We start from the raw sequence: 18,780 nt of genomic DNA on the forward strand, positions 1-18,780 counted from the left end.
TAAGGGAAGGGGTACCGAAGGAAGCTGACAACTTTTCCTCTGGTCGCCAGATGCTCGCCACCCGAAGCGGGCCCTGAATTATGGCGGCTTCTGCTCCTACACCTCACGCGACTGGTTTTCCAGCTGAAGGTAGATGCGGTTATTATGTGGAAAAGAAGAAGCGGTTCTGCCGGATGGTGGTGGCCGCAGGGAAAAGGTTCTGTGGTGAACACGCTGCAGCCGCGGAGGTCTGGTATCGTCTTACCCTCCCGAAAGTCGGAAATTAAGTTTCCGGGTCCGGTCGGTGCTGGAACCCGGCCCCTCCCCTCTTTGACAGGTTTCTGCTTCTGTCCCCTCGATTCTCCAGCTTTTTTACTTTAACTCTGTTCTGTCCTCCTTGCGGAGCGATGATGGGCCCTAGTGATGAGCGGTGTTTTCTTTTACTAAAAGTAAAGCGCCAGCACTGACCCATTTATCTTGATCCTAACTCATGATAATGCTGGATTTTAATTTTACACCGAACTACGGCTCCTTACGTTTTGCCCACCCTCGCCTGATGGGAAGTGATAGTTTAGAGAAAGTGATGGAAGTCCCAAGGTTTCACTAATTGTGTTCTAATTACTTTTTCGTGAATGATAACCACTTCTTGTGAATGCGGCTGAAAGAAGCTAATTGTACTATCAAACGATATATATTTGTATGTATATATGTTACTTTAGAATATACGTATATGATAAGAAAACAAAAATAAGAACAAGAGGAGCAGAATGCTGATAGGAAGGGGGAAAAAATAACATGTCTAATAGAACTAGAAAGAATAAACCAAATAGGCCAGCATCTGGTTTCATACCTTATGAATGTTCAGTATTATTTGCATTACTTTGTTTCTTAATCAGTTCATCCTTCAAGGCAATATCCAGTACAGATCAGTCCCCTGAGCCCTTTCATCTGCCATTCTCATTTTGGAATGTGGGAGACATATGACTTATTGTGGAAACTATTTGAAGTATACCCACAATTGTATTGGCTGGTTTTGAGGGGATCAGCAAACATCCCTTGGTTAAAGAATGAAATTTATGGTAGAAGGATTTGTTCCCATTCTGTTACAAAGCCTTAGATTTCACCTTCCCCTACATCTGGAAGGTGAATGCAGATGGCAATAGTAGAATATGAATAAATCCTTACAGCCCGATCAACATTCCTAGAGGGGAATGACATTATTAGTCCCTTGAAGAAAGGTTGCAGAACACCAAGTGGAAACACTTTCCATGACTATGATCTGGTTTTGAGGCTAGGCAATCCTCCTGAATCTGTAATTTATGATGTAATTGGGTGTTTTGTTTCCATCTCTTTTTTTGAAGTGTCATATATAGCTGCGATGATATTATTTGCATTCATTTTTACTCAGTGATTCTCAACTGGCGGTGATTTTGCCACCCCAGTGGACACCTTGGCAATGTCTGAACACATTTTGGTGGTCACAACTGGGGAGTGTTACATCTAATGAGTAGAGGCCAGAGGTGCTGCTAAACCTCCTACAAAGCACAAGACAACACCCCGACACCCCCAAAAGAATTATCTAGTCCAAAATGTCAATAATGCCAAGGTTGAGAAACCTTGTTTCTACACCCAAATAATAATTTTAAACATGTTTTTTCCCCACTCTATGATTAGGTTTTGATGGTTAGAATAATCTTCTCTTACACAGAGGTTAGGTTTTAAAGTCAGCAGATAAGAAAGAAATAACAAAGTTTTTTATTTTAATTGAAAAGTAGACAGTATTTTCAAAAGAAATTGAAAATTTCTTAGCTTTCTCATGAAATTCGGTGTACATTGCTTCGTGGACATGCTGAGAGTCACATCAGAACTGAAATAAATTGAAAAAAGAATTAATAATAATAACAGCAGCAAACACTTAGCATTTACTCTGTAGCCAGCAGTGTACTGAACAGTTTTGTTTTGTTTTGTTTTTACAAACCTTAGGAGGTAAGACATGTTATTGTTCTCTTCTTTCAGATGAGGCAATAAATCTACACAAGGTCTTAGGGCTAGTAGCTGATAGATAGAGGTAGGAATCATATCTAGGCAGTCCGGCTGGCCTGTGGTTTTAACTAGTATACTATCCTATTTCATACAGATTCATATAGAATATTAGGTAGAACTGCGAGCACTATTGATTTTCCTGTCTTTTTTCCCAGTGCATATAGTTAAATCCATGTAACTTAGAAATGAACAGGATATAACTCTACTATACTGAAAAGTTGCAAAGCCAATAGAATATGACATGCACCAAATGATTAAAATGCCATCCTTCATTGTTTCTAAGATGCTTTTTTTTTTTTGGTGACCGGAACCCTTGGCTTGGTGTTGCCCGCATTGCGCTCAGCCAGTGAGCGCACAGGCCATCCCTATATAGGATCCAAACCTGCAGGCTCAGCGCTCCCAGCACCGCACTCTCCCGAGTGAGCCACGGGTTCGGCCCTCTAAGATGCTTTTTTAAAAATTATTTTAACATCTCTAAAATCAGGATGCATCTTAATGAATATCTCATAATTTAAATGGACAGCATTGTCCACAAAGAGTGTTAACTGTATGAGGTAATGCATGTGTTAATTAGCTTGATTTAGCCATTCTACAACATATACATATTTCAGAGCATCACGTTGTACACAATAACGGTATACAATTTTTACTTGTCTGTTAAGTTAACTAAAAATAAAATAAATGGGTAGCATTTTTTCTTTCTTGGTGGTACATAAAATGTATATAGTTGATGTTATTTTAGAGTCAAAATTCCATACATAGTCCTTCTCTATATCCTATTTGAAGCTATACACCCTTGTTCATCCAAAGCAGTATTTGTTCATATATCTATAAGCCAGCTACATTGGAGATTTTTTGTTATTATTAAACCCTGTGGCCTGATTTTGCCAATTTTTTGTTATATCCCTTTAATGTTTCCTTACCTTGTTTTGAGAATGCAGATACACTGAAGTTATATCTTGAATCTGTATGTAGTAAACTTGATATTTTGTTGAAATAAATGTATTCCTTTTAATTTGTTAGGACGAAAATGCTCGGAAAAGAATCTTGTGTCCATTAGATCCAAAACAGTAAGTATGGATCAGATAAAGGTTTTTCTGTGCTGGAAATGGTAATTGTCACAAGGCTTATTTTAAATAATTTTCTTTTTAAATTTAGCACAGTATATGAAGATCAACTAACAAAGCATTTGAAAAAATGTAACTCAAGAGAGAAGCCAAAACCTGTAAGTTTTGATCAGTAAAATTGAATGGTTAAATGTGTGGTATGTAATGTTTATATGTAGTTAGTAGATTACAAATGTGGATATTTAACAGGTCTTATGCCTCAAGGCTTGAATTTGGTAAATGCATTTGAGTGTATATAGGGTATCAGACCATAAATCCATTTATAATCATAATTCAGAGAATAGAATTTTATGCAACATGAGTGTTGTTCAGAGAATAATTTCACAATTTATTTATTGAAACATATTTACTTAGTGCCTACTAAATTTATGTCAATAGAATATGATCCCAGCCTTCACTGAATTTATTCGAGACTGGTAAGTAAATTTGTAAATAAGGGATATTATTTAATAAGGTCAATGAAAAAATAAACATACATGTAATGAGAGCGCATATTTGTGTCAAAATTTAAATTAAATCCAAGGGGTCAAGAGAGGGTTCCTAGAAGGAATAACACTTGAGGTGAGTCTTGCTATGGCAAAGAAAAGGAAGAAGAGCACTCCTAGGCAGAAAGGACAAAATGTACAAGTGTATGGATCTGAGAAACCACATAATGCTTTCAAGAAACTTGTACTTTATTCTGAAAGATATGGGAAAGTACTGAAAGATTTTAAGTTTGGGAATAGTGTGGTCAATTTTACCTCCTAGAAAACTTTCTTTTACAGCAGTGTGGGAAGATAGATTGGAATCAGGAAGACTAGTTAGGAAGCTGTGGCTGAAATCTCGGTGGGACATGGTAAGACTCTGAATTAAAGAAGATGGAAAGGGTGGGGATAAATACAAGAATTGTTTAGGTAGCAGAATCAATAAAACTTGGTGACTGGAAATTTGGAGTTATATATCTAAGTCTGAAACTCACTAGAGAGGTTGGGCAAGTAATTGAAATTTGGAAATCAAATACATGCAGGTCATTTGTGAAGCTTTGGATTTTTAAGTTACCCAAGATAACTGTTTAGAGGAAAAAGAAATGGACTTTATTCAATAGGTATTAATTGAGCACTTATTCCAGACATTGTACCAAACACCCTGTCTAGAAGAACATTACAGTCTAGTGAGGGAAATGTAATATGTAAAAGTACAGGGAGCTATGGGAAAATAAAGGAAGAGGACCTAACTCTTTTTTTTTTTTTTTTTTTTTTTTTTTGAGAATATAGGGGGTGAGAGAAATGGAGAAGGAGTCAGGAAGGATTCTCTGAAGGATCATATCAGATGACACCTAAAGTTCAAAAGAGAATCAACCAGACAAGGAGGAAAATATTAGCGAAGGCCTAGAAGTAAAAGTAGATAGTTTTGTCAGGGTCTGCACATTTTACATGGCTGGACTATAAAATACAAGGGGAGAGCTGAATAAAACATGAGACTTAAGGGGTGTCCAAGGGATAGAGACCAAACACAAAACTCTAGGCAACATTGACATTGAAAGATGAGCTGCTAATAGGAACCACAGAAAAAAACTGAGGAAGGGTGACTGGAGAGATGGGAGGAAAAAAACCCACTAGAAGAACATGGTGTATCAGAAGCCAGAGGAAAAAAAATTTCAAAAAGAAAAGAATGATCAACAGTGTCTAGCACCACAGAGAAATCAAGTAAGGTAAGGATAGAAAAGAAACCATTGGATTGGCAATATGATGGTTGTTAAAGATCAAAAACCTTAGCAAAATGCATGTTTAATAGGGTGGGGTGAGCAGAAATCAGACTGGAGTGATATATGAATAAATGGAAGATAAGGCAGTAAAAATCATAAGCATAGGCTATTCTTTCAAGAAACTTGGCTTGATAGATCTTGAGAGTTAGAATGGCCATCAGGGAGGAAGCAGGATAGAGGGAGTTTTAAAATGGGAGGAAATTTAGTTTTATTTATATACTTAGAGTAAAGAGCAAGTAGAGAAGAAATAGGAAGTAGAAGAGGGTATCATTGAGGCTGCTTAGGCAGGGATAGGGAACAAAATTGAGGTAGAATGGAATAAGAGGAGGGTTAGCTCTTCCACTGAAATAGATGGGGAGGAGTAGAAGATGGATATCAGTTCAGGCAAATTTGAACTGATAGGATTAATTGAGAAAGTTCTCATTTGATAGCTATTCTTTTACTGAAGTAGGAGACAAGGTCATAGAGGGGGATGATGGTGCAGTGGGAGATTTGAGGAGCGAGGTAAAAGTTTAGAAATAGGGTTGTGAAGAATAATCGCTGGGCATCTTTGAGAGTCAGACTGAGTGTGGAGATAATGAATTTGAACTGGCAATAGTCCAGATGACTGGGTGATTTTTCTTCAACAGTGTTCAGCTGGCCAGATATTGGGATTAAAAGTTATATTAATGTAGGCGTTGGGTTTTGCAAGGGTGGGTGTTACAGAAGGACCAGATTGTGAAAGATAATGGTAATGATGATAATGGATATCTAGACTGGATGGCATGAAAGAGAAACCCAGAGATTAGCTGAGAAAACTTGCACAAAGGTCTTTAAAAGGTGGAAGAATATGATTAGGAGCAAGAGAATCACTATGCCTTGTACCAGCATAGCACAAAGTTATGGTCAGAGAGTAGGTTAATAGGATTTAGGATTTCTGAGTTTAAATGGTTCGCAGTAATGCCAGAGTCTAGAGGGCCCATGCACATAATTTGCTGAATTGGAGTGAAAGTCTTTAGAGTTAAGAAAGTCAAGCAGAGCTATTACATTGAGTGGCTTTAAACATGGTCATATGGCTGGATTAGGAGTAGAAAGACAACTTGGTGTCAAAATCCCTAATGAATGTTGGGTAATGACCAACATATTGATAGTTGATAACCCCAAGAGATTTAGAAGATGGTTTAAAAGCCTGTTGTTTCTCAGTGGGAACTTTTGGCATTTTGAGTGGGCAGTCCTAGCCTGTGCATTCCAGAGCTTCACTGTCCATTCCAAAATATCCGTCCTAGTCTCTGAGCAGCAAATGGGAAGTACATTTGTCAAGAACTATGAAAGGTCTGAAATTTCATTTTATTTTCAAGCTGCCAAGTTAGCCTGCCACAGGTTCACGGATGCTAGCAGAAGATTTGAGATTCCTGGGTCAGAGACAAAGGATTGTATTGCTCACCACGTAGCAAGCAACAAGAGCTTCTTGTTTGCATCAGTTCCCCTTATTCCCCAAGGCCCACAGGATCTATATGGAGGGGCCTAGATGGATGCTGTACATACTTGTGTTATAGCTGAGAATCTCCAAGCTCAGGAAATACAAATCTTTTAAAATTGGACAGTAAGCAAACCTGCCTGACCTTTATTTCTAAGTAAACATTTCTTTATTATACTGTGCAATAAGTAAGCCTGTCATGTGATCTAGAAAGAGACACAATTTCTATTTTCCAATGGTGCTTGGTATACAAATCTCTTTGAAAAGGTAGTCTGGAACAAAGTTACCTCTGCTTGTAAGATTTGTAGAAAATCAAGAGACCTGTAGGAGACTTATCTCCCCATAGCACTTCTCTGTCATTTTGACAACAATATACCCCTTACATTTCCAAATGCTTCCCAATTGAGAACCACTGGGCCAAATGGCATAAGCTTAAAAGAAAATATTTTTATGTTACAATGGTGTAGAAGAAAAATGATTAAAATGGTGACCCCACCACCACCACATTAGGACTTAGCACCTTTAGTAGAAAGAATGTTGGCTTTGCTTGCAAGTATCTTCCTTACGCAAGGTTTTAATTAAAGTAGGTAAATGGAATATGTATTCTGGGGAAAGTTTGAGAGAAAAGGTGAATTTATTAAAAATAGAATACCCTTGAGCGGATTGCATTGCATGCCAGGACACAGTGTCAAGGAAAGGTAAAAAAGCAGTGGGATGATGAGGTGGGAGAAAGAAATGCTGAACAATATTTACCTGGTACATTATGTAGAATATGAAACTTGGAACCCAGGTAAGGACATATCACTGCTCTGCTTTCCTTTGGGAAATTGGTCATCAATTTTTAAATATTTCATATGAAAATAAATTGATGGTAAATTTCTCTAATATAAATAGTTGTCACATTTAAAAATCTAATCCACAATACAAGTTACCTGAAGCACTCTGCAACTATTTTAAACTGAGTACATAAAATTCTGATAGTTATAGCTAATTTTCTTTTTCTTTTTTTTTTTTTTTTAACTGGTAAGGGGATCGCATCCCTTGGCTTGGTGTGGTCCGCACCGCGCTCAGCCAGTGAGCGCACCAGCCATTCCTATATAGGATCTGAACCCGCAGCCTCGGCGCTACTAGCGCCACACTTTCCTGAGTGAGCCACAGGGCCAGCCCCTAATTTTCTATTATAGTTTTGTCAGTCGTCTAACAAAACATTGTAATACCTACAGTCTTCACCCATTCCATTCAGTCACTGGTTTCCATTGCTATCCATATGGGTATAGCTAAACACACAATCAGGATTTTACTTTTTTGCCATCTGTGTAAAAGTCCATAGCTATGCTTAACATAATGTCCTCAGGAGTTGTTTTCACTTTTAAAACAGGATTTATAGAAACAGTACTATTCATTCATCTAGGTCTACACTGGCCAGTATAGCAGCCACTAGCCACATATGACTATTTAAATTTGAATTAATTAAAATTAAATAAAATTGAAAATCCAGTTCCTCAGTCACACTAGCCATATTTCAAAGCTAGTGACTACCATGTTGGCCAGGGCAGATATAGAACATTTCCATTATTGCAGAAATTTCTTCTAGACAGTGCTGATATAAATCCTTACCTAGAACTTATGTCTCTGAAGATAGACTAGAAAGATCTCATTATATTAATTTAAATAATATAGTGTCACAGGACATTGCTATTTTCAATTTTTAGTTAGTATTTTAAAATAAAGAAATCAGACTTATACCATTGTAATATCTATGTTTTATCTGTCTTTGGTCATGCTGCATGTCTAATAAACAGCATTGTGTAAGTTGGTACTTTGTTTTTGCTTTAACACTGTAAAGCAGAATGGGCACAGTCTTCAGTCTATGCTGCAAACAGGTAAAAACTTTAATAAAAATTACTGATGAATTTCTTTATACTATAAATGCTTATTCAAATAACCACCTCATCAGAATATGAGATCCATGAATGTACAGACTTTTATCTCTTCTGTTATCAACTGTGGTAAATCCCTAGCACCTACAGCAAATCAGGGACCATAGTAGGTACTCAATAATTACTAAAAAAATAAATTAATGGGAAGAAGGGAGAATGGGATGAAGGGAAGAGTCAGTTTTTCAACTTAATTTTTGTGAGCTTCACCTTATTAACAGTATTATTGTTTTGTTTTTGTTAAGGATTTCTTTATTCAAGATATTAATGCAGGCTTAAAAGATGAAACAGAAATACTTGAACAATTAGTAAGTACATTTGACTTCATATTTAATTTTAAAAGGCATTTATGTTATCTCTGTGTTTTGAATAAGCCGTGTTCCAATATTTGTTTGGAATAAATTTGTTGTTTAGAATGCATTTTCCTATAGAATCATTATTATTAGTGATGGTTGGTTCCCAGACCAACTCATGACCTATAACAAAACAAGCTAGAATTGGCCCTGAGGCCCCTTTGATTTTTGAATCTGTTTCAGCCTGGATGTGTTCTTGACCCTGAACAGGTTAGGGGAATTAAAGTAGTACGGCAGAGACTGAGTAGTGGCTTAACAGCTGGGCAATTCTGATGGCAGCTTAGGGAAAAGACTTTATCAGAAAGAAGAGCCTAAGTTGCCATCAGAATTGCCCAACTTCTAGGCTTCTACTTAGTCTCTGTCATGCTACTTTAAAGCATTTTTTGGCTATATTATTTAGTTTTATTTTTGTATCTAGGTTCCAATTTCTTCTCTATCTGAAGAGCAGTTGGAAAACTTAATTAAGAAATTGAGAAAAGCAAGTGAAGGTATGTCTGCCTAAAGTTACAAGTAAAATTATTTTTATCTTTTTTTTTTTTTTTTGGTGATTGGCCAGTACAGAGATTAAATTATTTTAGAGTACGGTATATACTATGTTTTTCGATCTGATAACCTAGATGGCTACTGAGTGTCTAATGGGTGGGTAACGTATAAACGTGGATACACTGGATGAAGGAGTGATTCATGTCCAAGGAGATTTCACTCTGCAATTCAGAATGGTGTGCGATTTAAAACTTTTGAATTTTTTCTTTCTGGAATTTTCCATTTAATTTTTTCAGACCACAGTTTACCACAGATAACTGAAACTGCAGAAAGTGCAATTGCAGTTAGTGACTCCTGTAACTAGGTGGTATATGAGTTGGTACCATTGTTTGAAGTCCTACAATTTCACGTTTGGTTCCTTAAGCCATTGTGCTTATATTTCGCACAGGTTTGAATTCTACGCTTAAAGATCATATTATGTCCCATCCAGCATTACACGATGCCCTTAATGACCCTAAAAATGGTGATTCTGCAGCTAAGCACCTGAAACAGCAGGTAGGTTGAGGCCATAGTAATACTAAAAATGATCTTTGTTTATTTGTTAAAAGCTAACATTTTATTCTTTCTAAATATAGTTATTAATGAGATTTTATTTAGTTTCACTTTCAGGGTACAAAATTTTTCTTTTCAAAAAAATGTATAAGCATATATAAGAAAAATTCTGGCACGGATATGGTTCTGAGTACTGAGTATTAAATATTTAAAAGCAAGATAAAAATTGAAAGCCAAATAGAAATTATCAATATGAACATACTGCCTTAGGTAGAAATTACCTTGCTGTTTTCCCATTTAGGCCAAATGTGTTTGTTATAGTTTATAAAATAATCTTGTGAAGTTTGCAGGCTTCTATTTTAGGTACCATTGAAAAATTAAAGTTACTTGGTCCAAGAAGATGCTTTGTTGAGTTTGGAGCAGGAAAGGGAAAATTATCTCACTGGGTTGATATTGCCTTAAAAGATGCAGAAAAAGTTCACTTCATCCTAGTAGAAAAGGTGACCACAAGATTCAAGGTAAGTGAAATTCTTGCAATCTATTAGCAACCAAACTTTGTTTGCATTTTTCTTATTTAGAAATGCGTGTCTCTTAAAGAAAATGGAAAGAAAATGAGTTTCCTTTTTGTTGTATTTGATTATAGCTTTTATCAGTTCTAATTATATTGATGACTTAAACTGAAGGTGATTTATTTTTAATCTAAATTTCAAAAGTCCACTGATTTGAGTTCTTAAAATTATTTGCAGAGACAGAAAAATATGTGGAAAGAGCCAAGCTCAAGCTAGGAGTTAAAAGTCTTGGGTCCTACTGACTCATTCAGTAGACATTTATTGAGCATGCTGCCAGACACCATGATGGACATTGGGCATATAAAGTCAAATAAGACAAGGTCCCTCTACTCTATTACATATATTTAGAAAGGAGAGACAAGCAAATGAATAGATGATGGTAGTACAGTGTTAGAATATGAAAGAGTCTGCACAGAGTACAGTGTAGGTTCAAAGGAAGGAGTGACAAGTTTTACTTTATTGCAGGGAAGAGATGGAGAATGACTACAGAAAAGGTAATGCTTGAGCTAAATCTGGAAAGAGGAATCAGTGTTTGCTAGGTAGAGGATTTGAGAAGCATTCTAGGAAGCAGGAATGGTGTAGCCAAATGCCTGAAACAACAGGAAAATATGGAAACATTTCTCTATGATGGGAGTACATGATGTGAAGTAGAGTGCAGCGATGGTGAGACTGTAGAGGAGGGCTAGCCTACGGAAGGTCTCATATTTTATGCCAAGGAAGGTGTTTGACTTTATCCTTCTGTGTGCTGGGGATACAGTGGAAACAAGATTTAGTACTTGCCTTCAAGAAGCTTATATCTAGTGGGGCGGATGTATGTATTTTGGTTCAGTGTGCTAAGTGTGTTATGACAATGGTAAGAACCCAATGCTATGGGAGCATGAAGCTAGACCACCGACCTCAGGGATACAGAAAGTTTCATGGAAGAAGGGACAGTTGAAAGGAGATTGAAAGAATATATAAGAGTTGGTGAAGTAAAAAAAGAGTTTGAAAAAGTGTATACTAGCAGCACCGTTAAGGCTATATCAGAAGAGTCTGAGACTTGAATTAGAGAGATTAATAATAAAATATAATTTTATCCTTTACAAATAAGGCTGTTGCAGTAGGATGGAGAGGAGGGGAAAAGTAGGAGAAATGTTAAGATGTTGAAAGCCACAAGACTTCGAGATTTATTATTCATTGAATCTGAGAGAGAAGGAGTAATTTGGGGTGACGTTTTTATGGCTTAAATGACAGTGGTGCTCTTCCCTGAGAAAGAGAATAAAGGAGGAGGTAGAAGAAGAGTAGGTTTGAAGGCAAAAATAATGAGTTCAGTTCTGGATGTGCTGCATTTGCTGATAGTGTCTGATGTTCATCAGAGAGATCTGAGCCACAAATGTAGATCTGTAGGTCATAGGAACATGGATAGAGATTAGAATAGTTGTGATCTTTCAGGGAGTGTAAGAAGAAGAGCAAGCCAAAAATAGTATCCTAGACAAAGTATATAAGACAGAGTAGCTGCCACATAATCTTAGATAAGTCACTTAACATCTGTGGATCACAGTTTCTTCGTCAGTGTGGGAATTTTAGGGTTAAAAGAAATAATGTATACATATCAACTGATAAAATTTTCAAAATCTATGATATTATTTTGGAGTTTCCATCAAAGAATATACACTTAAATTTTTTTATTCATTCTGTTTTTTTCATTACTAAAAATAAGATGGAAACTTATTTGCTCTGAATTTTTAAAACAAATAGAATTTTTCCATTTTTATAAAGCTGTTTTTTTAAAAAAAAAAGCTTTTTTTAACATAAAAAGTTATTGTTACATCAATATTGTTTGTGCAGGTAGATGGTAAACACAGAAAGAAAAATTCAGTGTTTGAGAGACTTCAGATTGATATTCAACACTTGTGTTTGAGTAAGTTGCATAACTTTTCATTGCTTTGCCTAAATTATGAAGTTTCAGACTCTGAGGTTTGCTTAGAAATCATGTGGAACAGCGCTTCAGGGAAAATAAAAGTATAATTAATCCATTGTTATGTTATATGTAACATTTAAATAAATGTAAATTGAATTAGGGTTGAAACTTTAAAAAATTGTTTTCAGTGTCAACTGGAAATGAAGTGTTATACAACTATTAGGGAAAAGCTCAAAAGTTTTGATATGTCCTCATACCATAAACTAGACTCCACCTTAATTTAGCCTTTAGAAGCAACCCAGCATTTGTATATAAATCACTGTATTTAAAATTATTTAACTGAATGTATTACTTTTCTGATGTCATAAACTCTCAACAAGTTCTTATTTGTTGAATTCTATAAAGTAAGAATTTTCTGTTTGAGTCTCTTTTAGCCCTAAAATTCAAAGATTCTAATTAGTTCTCTCTTTTTTAGAAGGCCACATGAATACTTTATCTCACAAGAAATCTAACTTAATTTTCATTTCCTTTTATTTCAGACAAGGTTCCTGTGCTAAGAGAAAGAAAACTACCTGTGGTAGGAATTGGAAAGCATCTGTGTGGTGTGGCAACAGGTATGTAAACAAACCAGTAATGTCTAAATTATACATTAGGTTTTAGCTTCACCTGACCCCAACCATTTCGGTAGTGTCTTTTGAATAGTGTAGATTTCTTATTGTTTACATTGCAACTTATTAATCTTCATAGTAGCACTGGCCTTCTGTAATATCAAATACAGGGCTTTCCTATCTGCTCATTTGGCCATTTTGCAGGATGAATTAAGAGTTCTGTGTATAAATACTGTCTCATATGAGACCTTAAAATTTTGGGGGTTATATTTCAACCAAAAAAGGAAACAAATCATTTATTGAAACTATGATTCCACCCCAGAAACTACTGAATTTTTTAGAAGAGCTGTTTGGGAAGAATCCTGAAACCTTTCCAGTCAGAAGATTATTGTGTTTCATGATTCTGGGGAAAAGAAAAAATAAATTTTAGATGAAAAAAAATCTAAGATGTCTAGTCTTAGCACTTCTTTTCATCAGATCTAGCATGGTAAAGTGGAAATAGCATGCACTTTGGAATCAGGTAGTCTAGACTTCAGCTCTACTCTGTAACCTTGGCAAATTCTTAACTTTTCCAAATTTTGGTTACCTCATATATAAATCAGGGATACTAATATAATTTACCAGGTTACATGTAAAGCATCTGGCACATATTAATGCTCAGTAAATGTCAAGTATTGTTATATCTTCTTCTAGGCTTCTGCTAGTTTTATCATCTACCTATATGGGGAACTTGGAGCCTCCATAAGATATTATTCAAATTTACTGGAAATGGCTTTGAGTACTTTTGAGTACTATATATTTGTATGTTCCTTCATAGTTTTTACTTCTTTCACATAATCTCATTTAAGCCTCTGAAGTAACCAATTCCCTTCTGGGTGGGGAGCATACTCCTTTGACTCTTCCCATCTCATCCAAGTTTCTCAAAAGTATAACCTACAAAGACCATTTCTCATGTTCTACATACTTTTTTCTCCTTGATTCACTCTATCTGAATCCTCCCTTCATCTCTTCTGTAGTTGCTTACCCTGCTTGAAATTCTCTTTCCTTCTCTCTTGTGACACTCTCCTTTCCTGGTTCTTCTGCTACATCTATGCCATTCTTCCTCTATTTCTTTCATGATCTCCTTCCAACATCTGTTCTTTAAATATTAATATTCAAACCCATCTGCTACACATCTAATGTGTCTTTCCCCTTCTTTAAACTCTTTAGAAGCTCCCCATGACCTACAGGATAAAGTCCAAGTTCTTTAACATGATATTCTAGTCTCAATCTGGCTTGTGCCTTTCTCTCTTTGCCACTCCCTGTCTCCAGCTTTACTATTCAGTAACATATAACATCAAACCCTGTGTACTTTATGCCATACTGTTTCTACTAGATCTGGAATTCTGCCCCCACCCACTCACTCACCCACACAAAAAAACTGGTCAGTTTCTACTTACCTTCAACTCAGTTGTCACCACTCTCAAGGAGTCTTCTTAAATAAGATATGCCCTCTTAGTGTTATCATTAATACCCTGTACATATTTGACCTTAGTGTGTTTTAATTATCTGTTTATATATCTAATTCTCCCATTAGGCTGTGAATTTTTTGAGCATAGGGTGTGTCCTAATACCATGCTTGGTATATAACAGGAATTCAGTAACTCTTTCAGTAAATGAATAATGTTGGCCATCAATTTGCTGTGTTTCCTTGTCCCATTCTAGGTTTGCGTCTTTGTGCCTTAAGTTCTCTATAAAGAAGGGGTTAAGATAGATTGCCAAAGCTTCTTTTCATTCTTTTTTTTTTTTTTTAGTTTTTATTTTATTTTAACTTCTCAATATACATTGCAGTTGATTTTCATGTTCCTTTACCCGTTCCAAGCTCCTTTTAATTCTGAAATAATTTAATTCTTTCAGTAATTTTTCTGGTTATTCACATTTTTGAAAATCATTTACTTCAAATATGAATAAACAGTGACTGAATTACTTTGTCAGAAAAGGATAGTTTATGAAATCATAGATTAACTACCACTTTCTCCAAATAATAGGTTCCCAATGTTTATTGGCTAAAATTTATATATTGAATTAAATTTACTGGTGAAATATCAGATCATTTAATATGAGGGTACCTCAAAAAGTTCATGGAAAGATTTCTGTTATCTTTTAATTATATTTTTCCGTGAACTTTTTGAAGTACCTTCATATTTACTTGTGACATCTTAGGGTAATAAAATTTTTAAATATATATTTGTTTTGATGAACAGACACACGTGACAGTCTAATCAGACAGAAAATAGGGTTTTACATTTGGGGTCTTTCCAATATCTGGGGTCATTCCAATATTGTCAGCAGTATTTGGGGTCTTCTTAATATTGTCAGCAATATAGCAGTTTTCAGTGGGAGGTCGGTACAGTCATCAAAAAACCGTTTGTTTAGTTTTTAAATATACGAACATGTTTTCATTTTAATATAGAGTACATTCGCCTCTAAGTGTGTGTGTGTGTATTAATCATCATTGCATACCCAGTGCTTTGCACATGAAAAGCATTTGGTAAATACTTGCTGAATTAATGTGTAAATACAATAAGGCTAATCAGTGAGGCCTGCTTTCCATATTCTGACCCTCTATTCTCAACTCTTTAGTTCATCACTATTTGCTGTGAACATCATACATTTCAATACTAGCATCTTAACTAGCATTATTCTAAACAGAGTTGCCTTTCTTTTTCTTTGGGTATCTTAAGATCAAAACTTCCCTGGAATGTAAGTATAGTTGACTAAATTTTTAGTATACAAGCCATTTCCTCAGCTAGGGTAAGAGAAATGAAAGACAATTTAAGTAGACTAAAAGTTTTTCAAATTGTAGATCTTAAGTTTCAGACAGTTTTATTGTGCAGTAGGCTTTTTTTACAATAAATTGTTAGAGAAATTAAGATAGTAAGAAAACAGCAAATTTGAACAAAGTTGATAATTCATGATAGGATTATTACAAGTATAAAGCTAAGTAGGTTTTTGTGTTTTTGTTGTTGGGTTTTTGGAAGCCATACTGCTTAATAAATGTAAAAATATTTATTTTTAAAAACAATGTGGTTTGGGGGGCCACATAATTGTGTTTGCAGATCTTGCATTACGATGTTTGGTTGAAACCTATGCTGCCAGTTGTGAGGAAAGGAATGAAGAACCTTTAGCCAAACGCATAAAGAATGATAAAACAGAAAATGAAATTAACACTTTGGCCAAGGAAGGAAATGAAAAAAATGTCCCAGAGAAGTGGACCCCTGTGGCTGGCATTGTTATTGCACTCTGTTGTCACCACAGGTGTGATTGGAGACATTATGTGGGCAAAGAATATTTCAGGGCTCTAGGCCTCGGAGCAGTAGAATTCCACTATTTCCAGCGAATGAGTAGTTGGGCAACTTGTGGAATGCGGAAAACATCTTTGGAAGCCTCAAATATTATCACAAAGAGAAAAGATAATCAGCATGATGATAATGAAAAGCATGATGATGGAGGATACAGAATCACAGATGACATCACTGATTTGCCTGGGTAAGTGATTACTTTTGTAATGTGCAACACTAAAGGAGAAATATTTCATTGTTGCTGTACTTTCTTGTTAGATAACTATTACCAACAATTTATTCATGAAAATATATTTTACAATCTAATTTTAGAATAAGTTAAAATATACACATTTTTATTGTCATAAACAAAATGTGTTTGAAAGCATGGGACATAGCACCTATGTATAATGTGGGTTATTTAGCAGCTTCTCAATAAATACAAGTAACTACAATAATTTTTTAATAATGTTCTGTGTGTTTACTCAATTTAGGCTTCTTACTGTTGAAGAAAAGAAGAAAATTGGGCATCTTTGTAAATTGCTGATTGACCAAGGCCGAATTCAGTATTTACAGCAGAAGGGATTCAGTCCTGCTTTGCAGTATTATATTGACCCTCTGGTGTCTTTGGAAAATGTATTGTTAACCGCTTTACCTAATCATTCTTCGTCACCAGAAACAAGTGCTTAATGGAAAAGAAATTTGAACATCATCTGTCTTCCACCAAACAAAATTTTTTTAATTATATTTTTATATTCACAAAAATATAATTTAAATAGCAGATAATAGGGACTTTAAAAAATGCTATGGCCTCATTAAACTTTCGGTAATAGCTTTGTTTTTTACTTCAGAAGTCCAAACATTAGAGAATTCACCAAATTCCCAAAATAATCCTCTTCAGCAGGCCATCTTGAATTACATTATCCATCAGTATTTGTAGGAATTGGTAAAGTAGTCAAACAGTTGACTTGGTGATCTGAAACACACATAACACATCAACACGAGATTAGCATATTAACTTTCTATTTGCATTAATTTTGGAAATTTATTTTCCTTTGGTTTTATTTAATATTTTTTACTTCTCAAGTTCAAGATGTAATGATCAATTGTTAGTTTGTAGCAAGGGCCAACCTGAGAATTTGGCTTATGTGTGGATTTTTTTCCATGCAGATCTGGAAAGGATAATTGTGATTTTCTCAAATGCGAACAAATTCAGAGATGTTCACAATCAATTAATGAAATCACCGTCAGATTTCCACAGCCATACCTGTATTTATATATTATCAGAATTTTTCCATGACAAACACCAAAAGTGAAGAGATGTTTTCAAGGGAAAAAAAACTATTTTACTTCATTGTTTTCATTGCTGGATAACTATCCAGTTAGAACATCCAAAAAGATAGTTATAAGCATAATTCACAAATTAAATGTGAAATTTGCAAACAACTTCTGAAGTTAATTAGGTATCTCATAACACACACACACACACACACACACACACACACACACACACACACACACACTGTACAAATAATAAGTGCATTCTGTCCTGTTTGGGAAAATAATTTGGAATAAAGTGGAAATCAGATGAAACCAAAAACATTCTCACATGCAATGGTTTCTTAACTCATCAATGGTTTCTATGCACAAGCAAATATTAAACCAAACATATGGTAGGACTGTTATTCTCTTCCACATCTTATGCTTGATTTGTTTCTGCCTTTATTTGTAAAAATTATCTTACTTGTATGTTTGCCAAGAAAAGATCCAGTTGTTAATTTTAGACATTATAATGATATTGTGAAATAACTATTTTTATCCTTGTGGGTCTATGATTACATGAATTGTAAATAAAAATCCATTTTTAATTCCTGACCTTTCTAATTTGATTTAATCTCATATGTCTTGTTAGACTGCCGAGGCTGAAATCCCAACCCTACCACCTCTCAGCTGTGTGACCTTGGGCAAGCTACTTAATCTTTGTGCCTCAACTTCTTCCTCTTTAAATGGGGATGATTATAATAATGCCTACATCAGAAGGTTGTGAGCATCAAATGAGATAACACAAGTAAAATGCTTAGAACAGTTTTGAGCACAAAGTATTCAATAAATATCAACTAGTAGTAGTAATAGTAATTCATGAATCTATTTTAATAACATAAAAAGGCAGGCTTTGATTTTATCTCATTGTTTAAGTTGTTATTTTTTTTCTCTTGTTATGAGTTTTATGTCAACTGTTATTGAAGTGAGGTAGTTTGATTATTTTTTAAGGTAGTTACTCGTGCCCCCCCAATCAAGAGAACATAAATGAAGGTAATACATCATTTGATAATTAACCTTATTTTTATGGTATTAGGCAGTGCTAATTTGCGTCATAAAATTTGTTTTGCATTCATTCACCAATTTATACCCAGAAATAAAACATATTTTACAGCAGGCATAATCTCAGTTATGTTTCATAAAACATACATATACATACCCAAGAAATATCACAGTCCTATAGCCTATTTAAGCTTAATGATCTGTTTCTGACAATGGTACCAAGTACCTTATGGAAAGATAAAGCCTGTCCTTCAACATGCCAGCCTTAGGTCAAGATTATTGTTTTCCCAATCTTATTTCTCTTTACATATCATGAGAAAGTGATTATGTAGGATATGCATATAGCTATTTCTTGATCCGCAGAATTTGCAGGTTCAGCAAACCCGT

At 35.1% G+C, this 18,780-nt stretch overlaps 2 protein-coding genes across 3 annotated transcripts in view; one reads left to right on the forward strand and one right to left on the reverse strand.

Moving 5' to 3' along the window:
- TRMT13 (tRNA methyltransferase 13 homolog) lies at positions 1 to 17,833 on the forward strand. Of its 2 annotated transcripts, XM_063104563.1 has the most exons (11): positions 1 to 227; positions 3,046 to 3,092; positions 3,181 to 3,247; positions 8,532 to 8,594; positions 9,058 to 9,127; positions 9,571 to 9,677; positions 10,025 to 10,192; positions 12,071 to 12,143; positions 12,683 to 12,757; positions 15,850 to 16,279; positions 16,566 to 17,833. In XM_063104563.1, the coding sequence occupies exons 1-11, from the start codon at positions 81 to 83 to the stop codon at positions 16,759 to 16,761; spliced, it is 1,443 nt and encodes a 480-aa protein (XP_062960633.1). In that variant the 5' UTR covers positions 1 to 80; the 3' UTR covers positions 16,762 to 17,833. The 2 variants fall into 2 exon arrangements, with proteins under 2 accessions (XP_062960633.1, XP_062960634.1); XM_063104564.1 differs by lacking the exon at positions 16,566 to 17,833 and having other exon boundaries at positions 16,049 to 16,190.
- Positions 15,688 to 18,780, reverse strand: part of LRRC39 (leucine rich repeat containing 39) — a 26,071-nt gene continuing 22,978 nt past the window's right edge. Inside the window, exon 9 of the mRNA XM_063104565.1 lies at positions 15,688 to 17,047. Within this exon, the coding sequence (XP_062960635.1) occupies positions 16,992 to 17,047 (56 nt within the window). The 3' untranslated portion in view covers positions 15,688 to 16,991. The remainder of the gene's footprint in view (positions 17,048 to 18,780) is intronic.

The sequence above is a fragment of the Cynocephalus volans genome, chromosome 8 (assembly GCF_027409185.1).
Source record: "Cynocephalus volans isolate mCynVol1 chromosome 8, mCynVol1.pri, whole genome shotgun sequence".
NCBI lineage: Eukaryota > Metazoa > Chordata > Mammalia > Dermoptera > Cynocephalidae > Cynocephalus > Cynocephalus volans.

Excerpts from the sequence above, each read along its gene's own strand:
- TRMT13 (XM_063104563.1), top strand. The coding sequence starts at position 81 with ATGGCGGCTTCTGCTCCTACACCTCACGCGACTGGTTTTCCAGCTGAA. Across the intron at positions 228-3,045 it reads AACACGCTGCAGCCGCGGAG|GACGAAAATGCTCGGAAAAG; the intron begins GTCTGGTATCGT and ends TTAATTTGTTAG. Across the intron at positions 10,193-12,070 it reads AGGTGACCACAAGATTCAAG|GTAGATGGTAAACACAGAAA; the intron begins GTAAGTGAAATT and ends TTGTTTGTGCAG.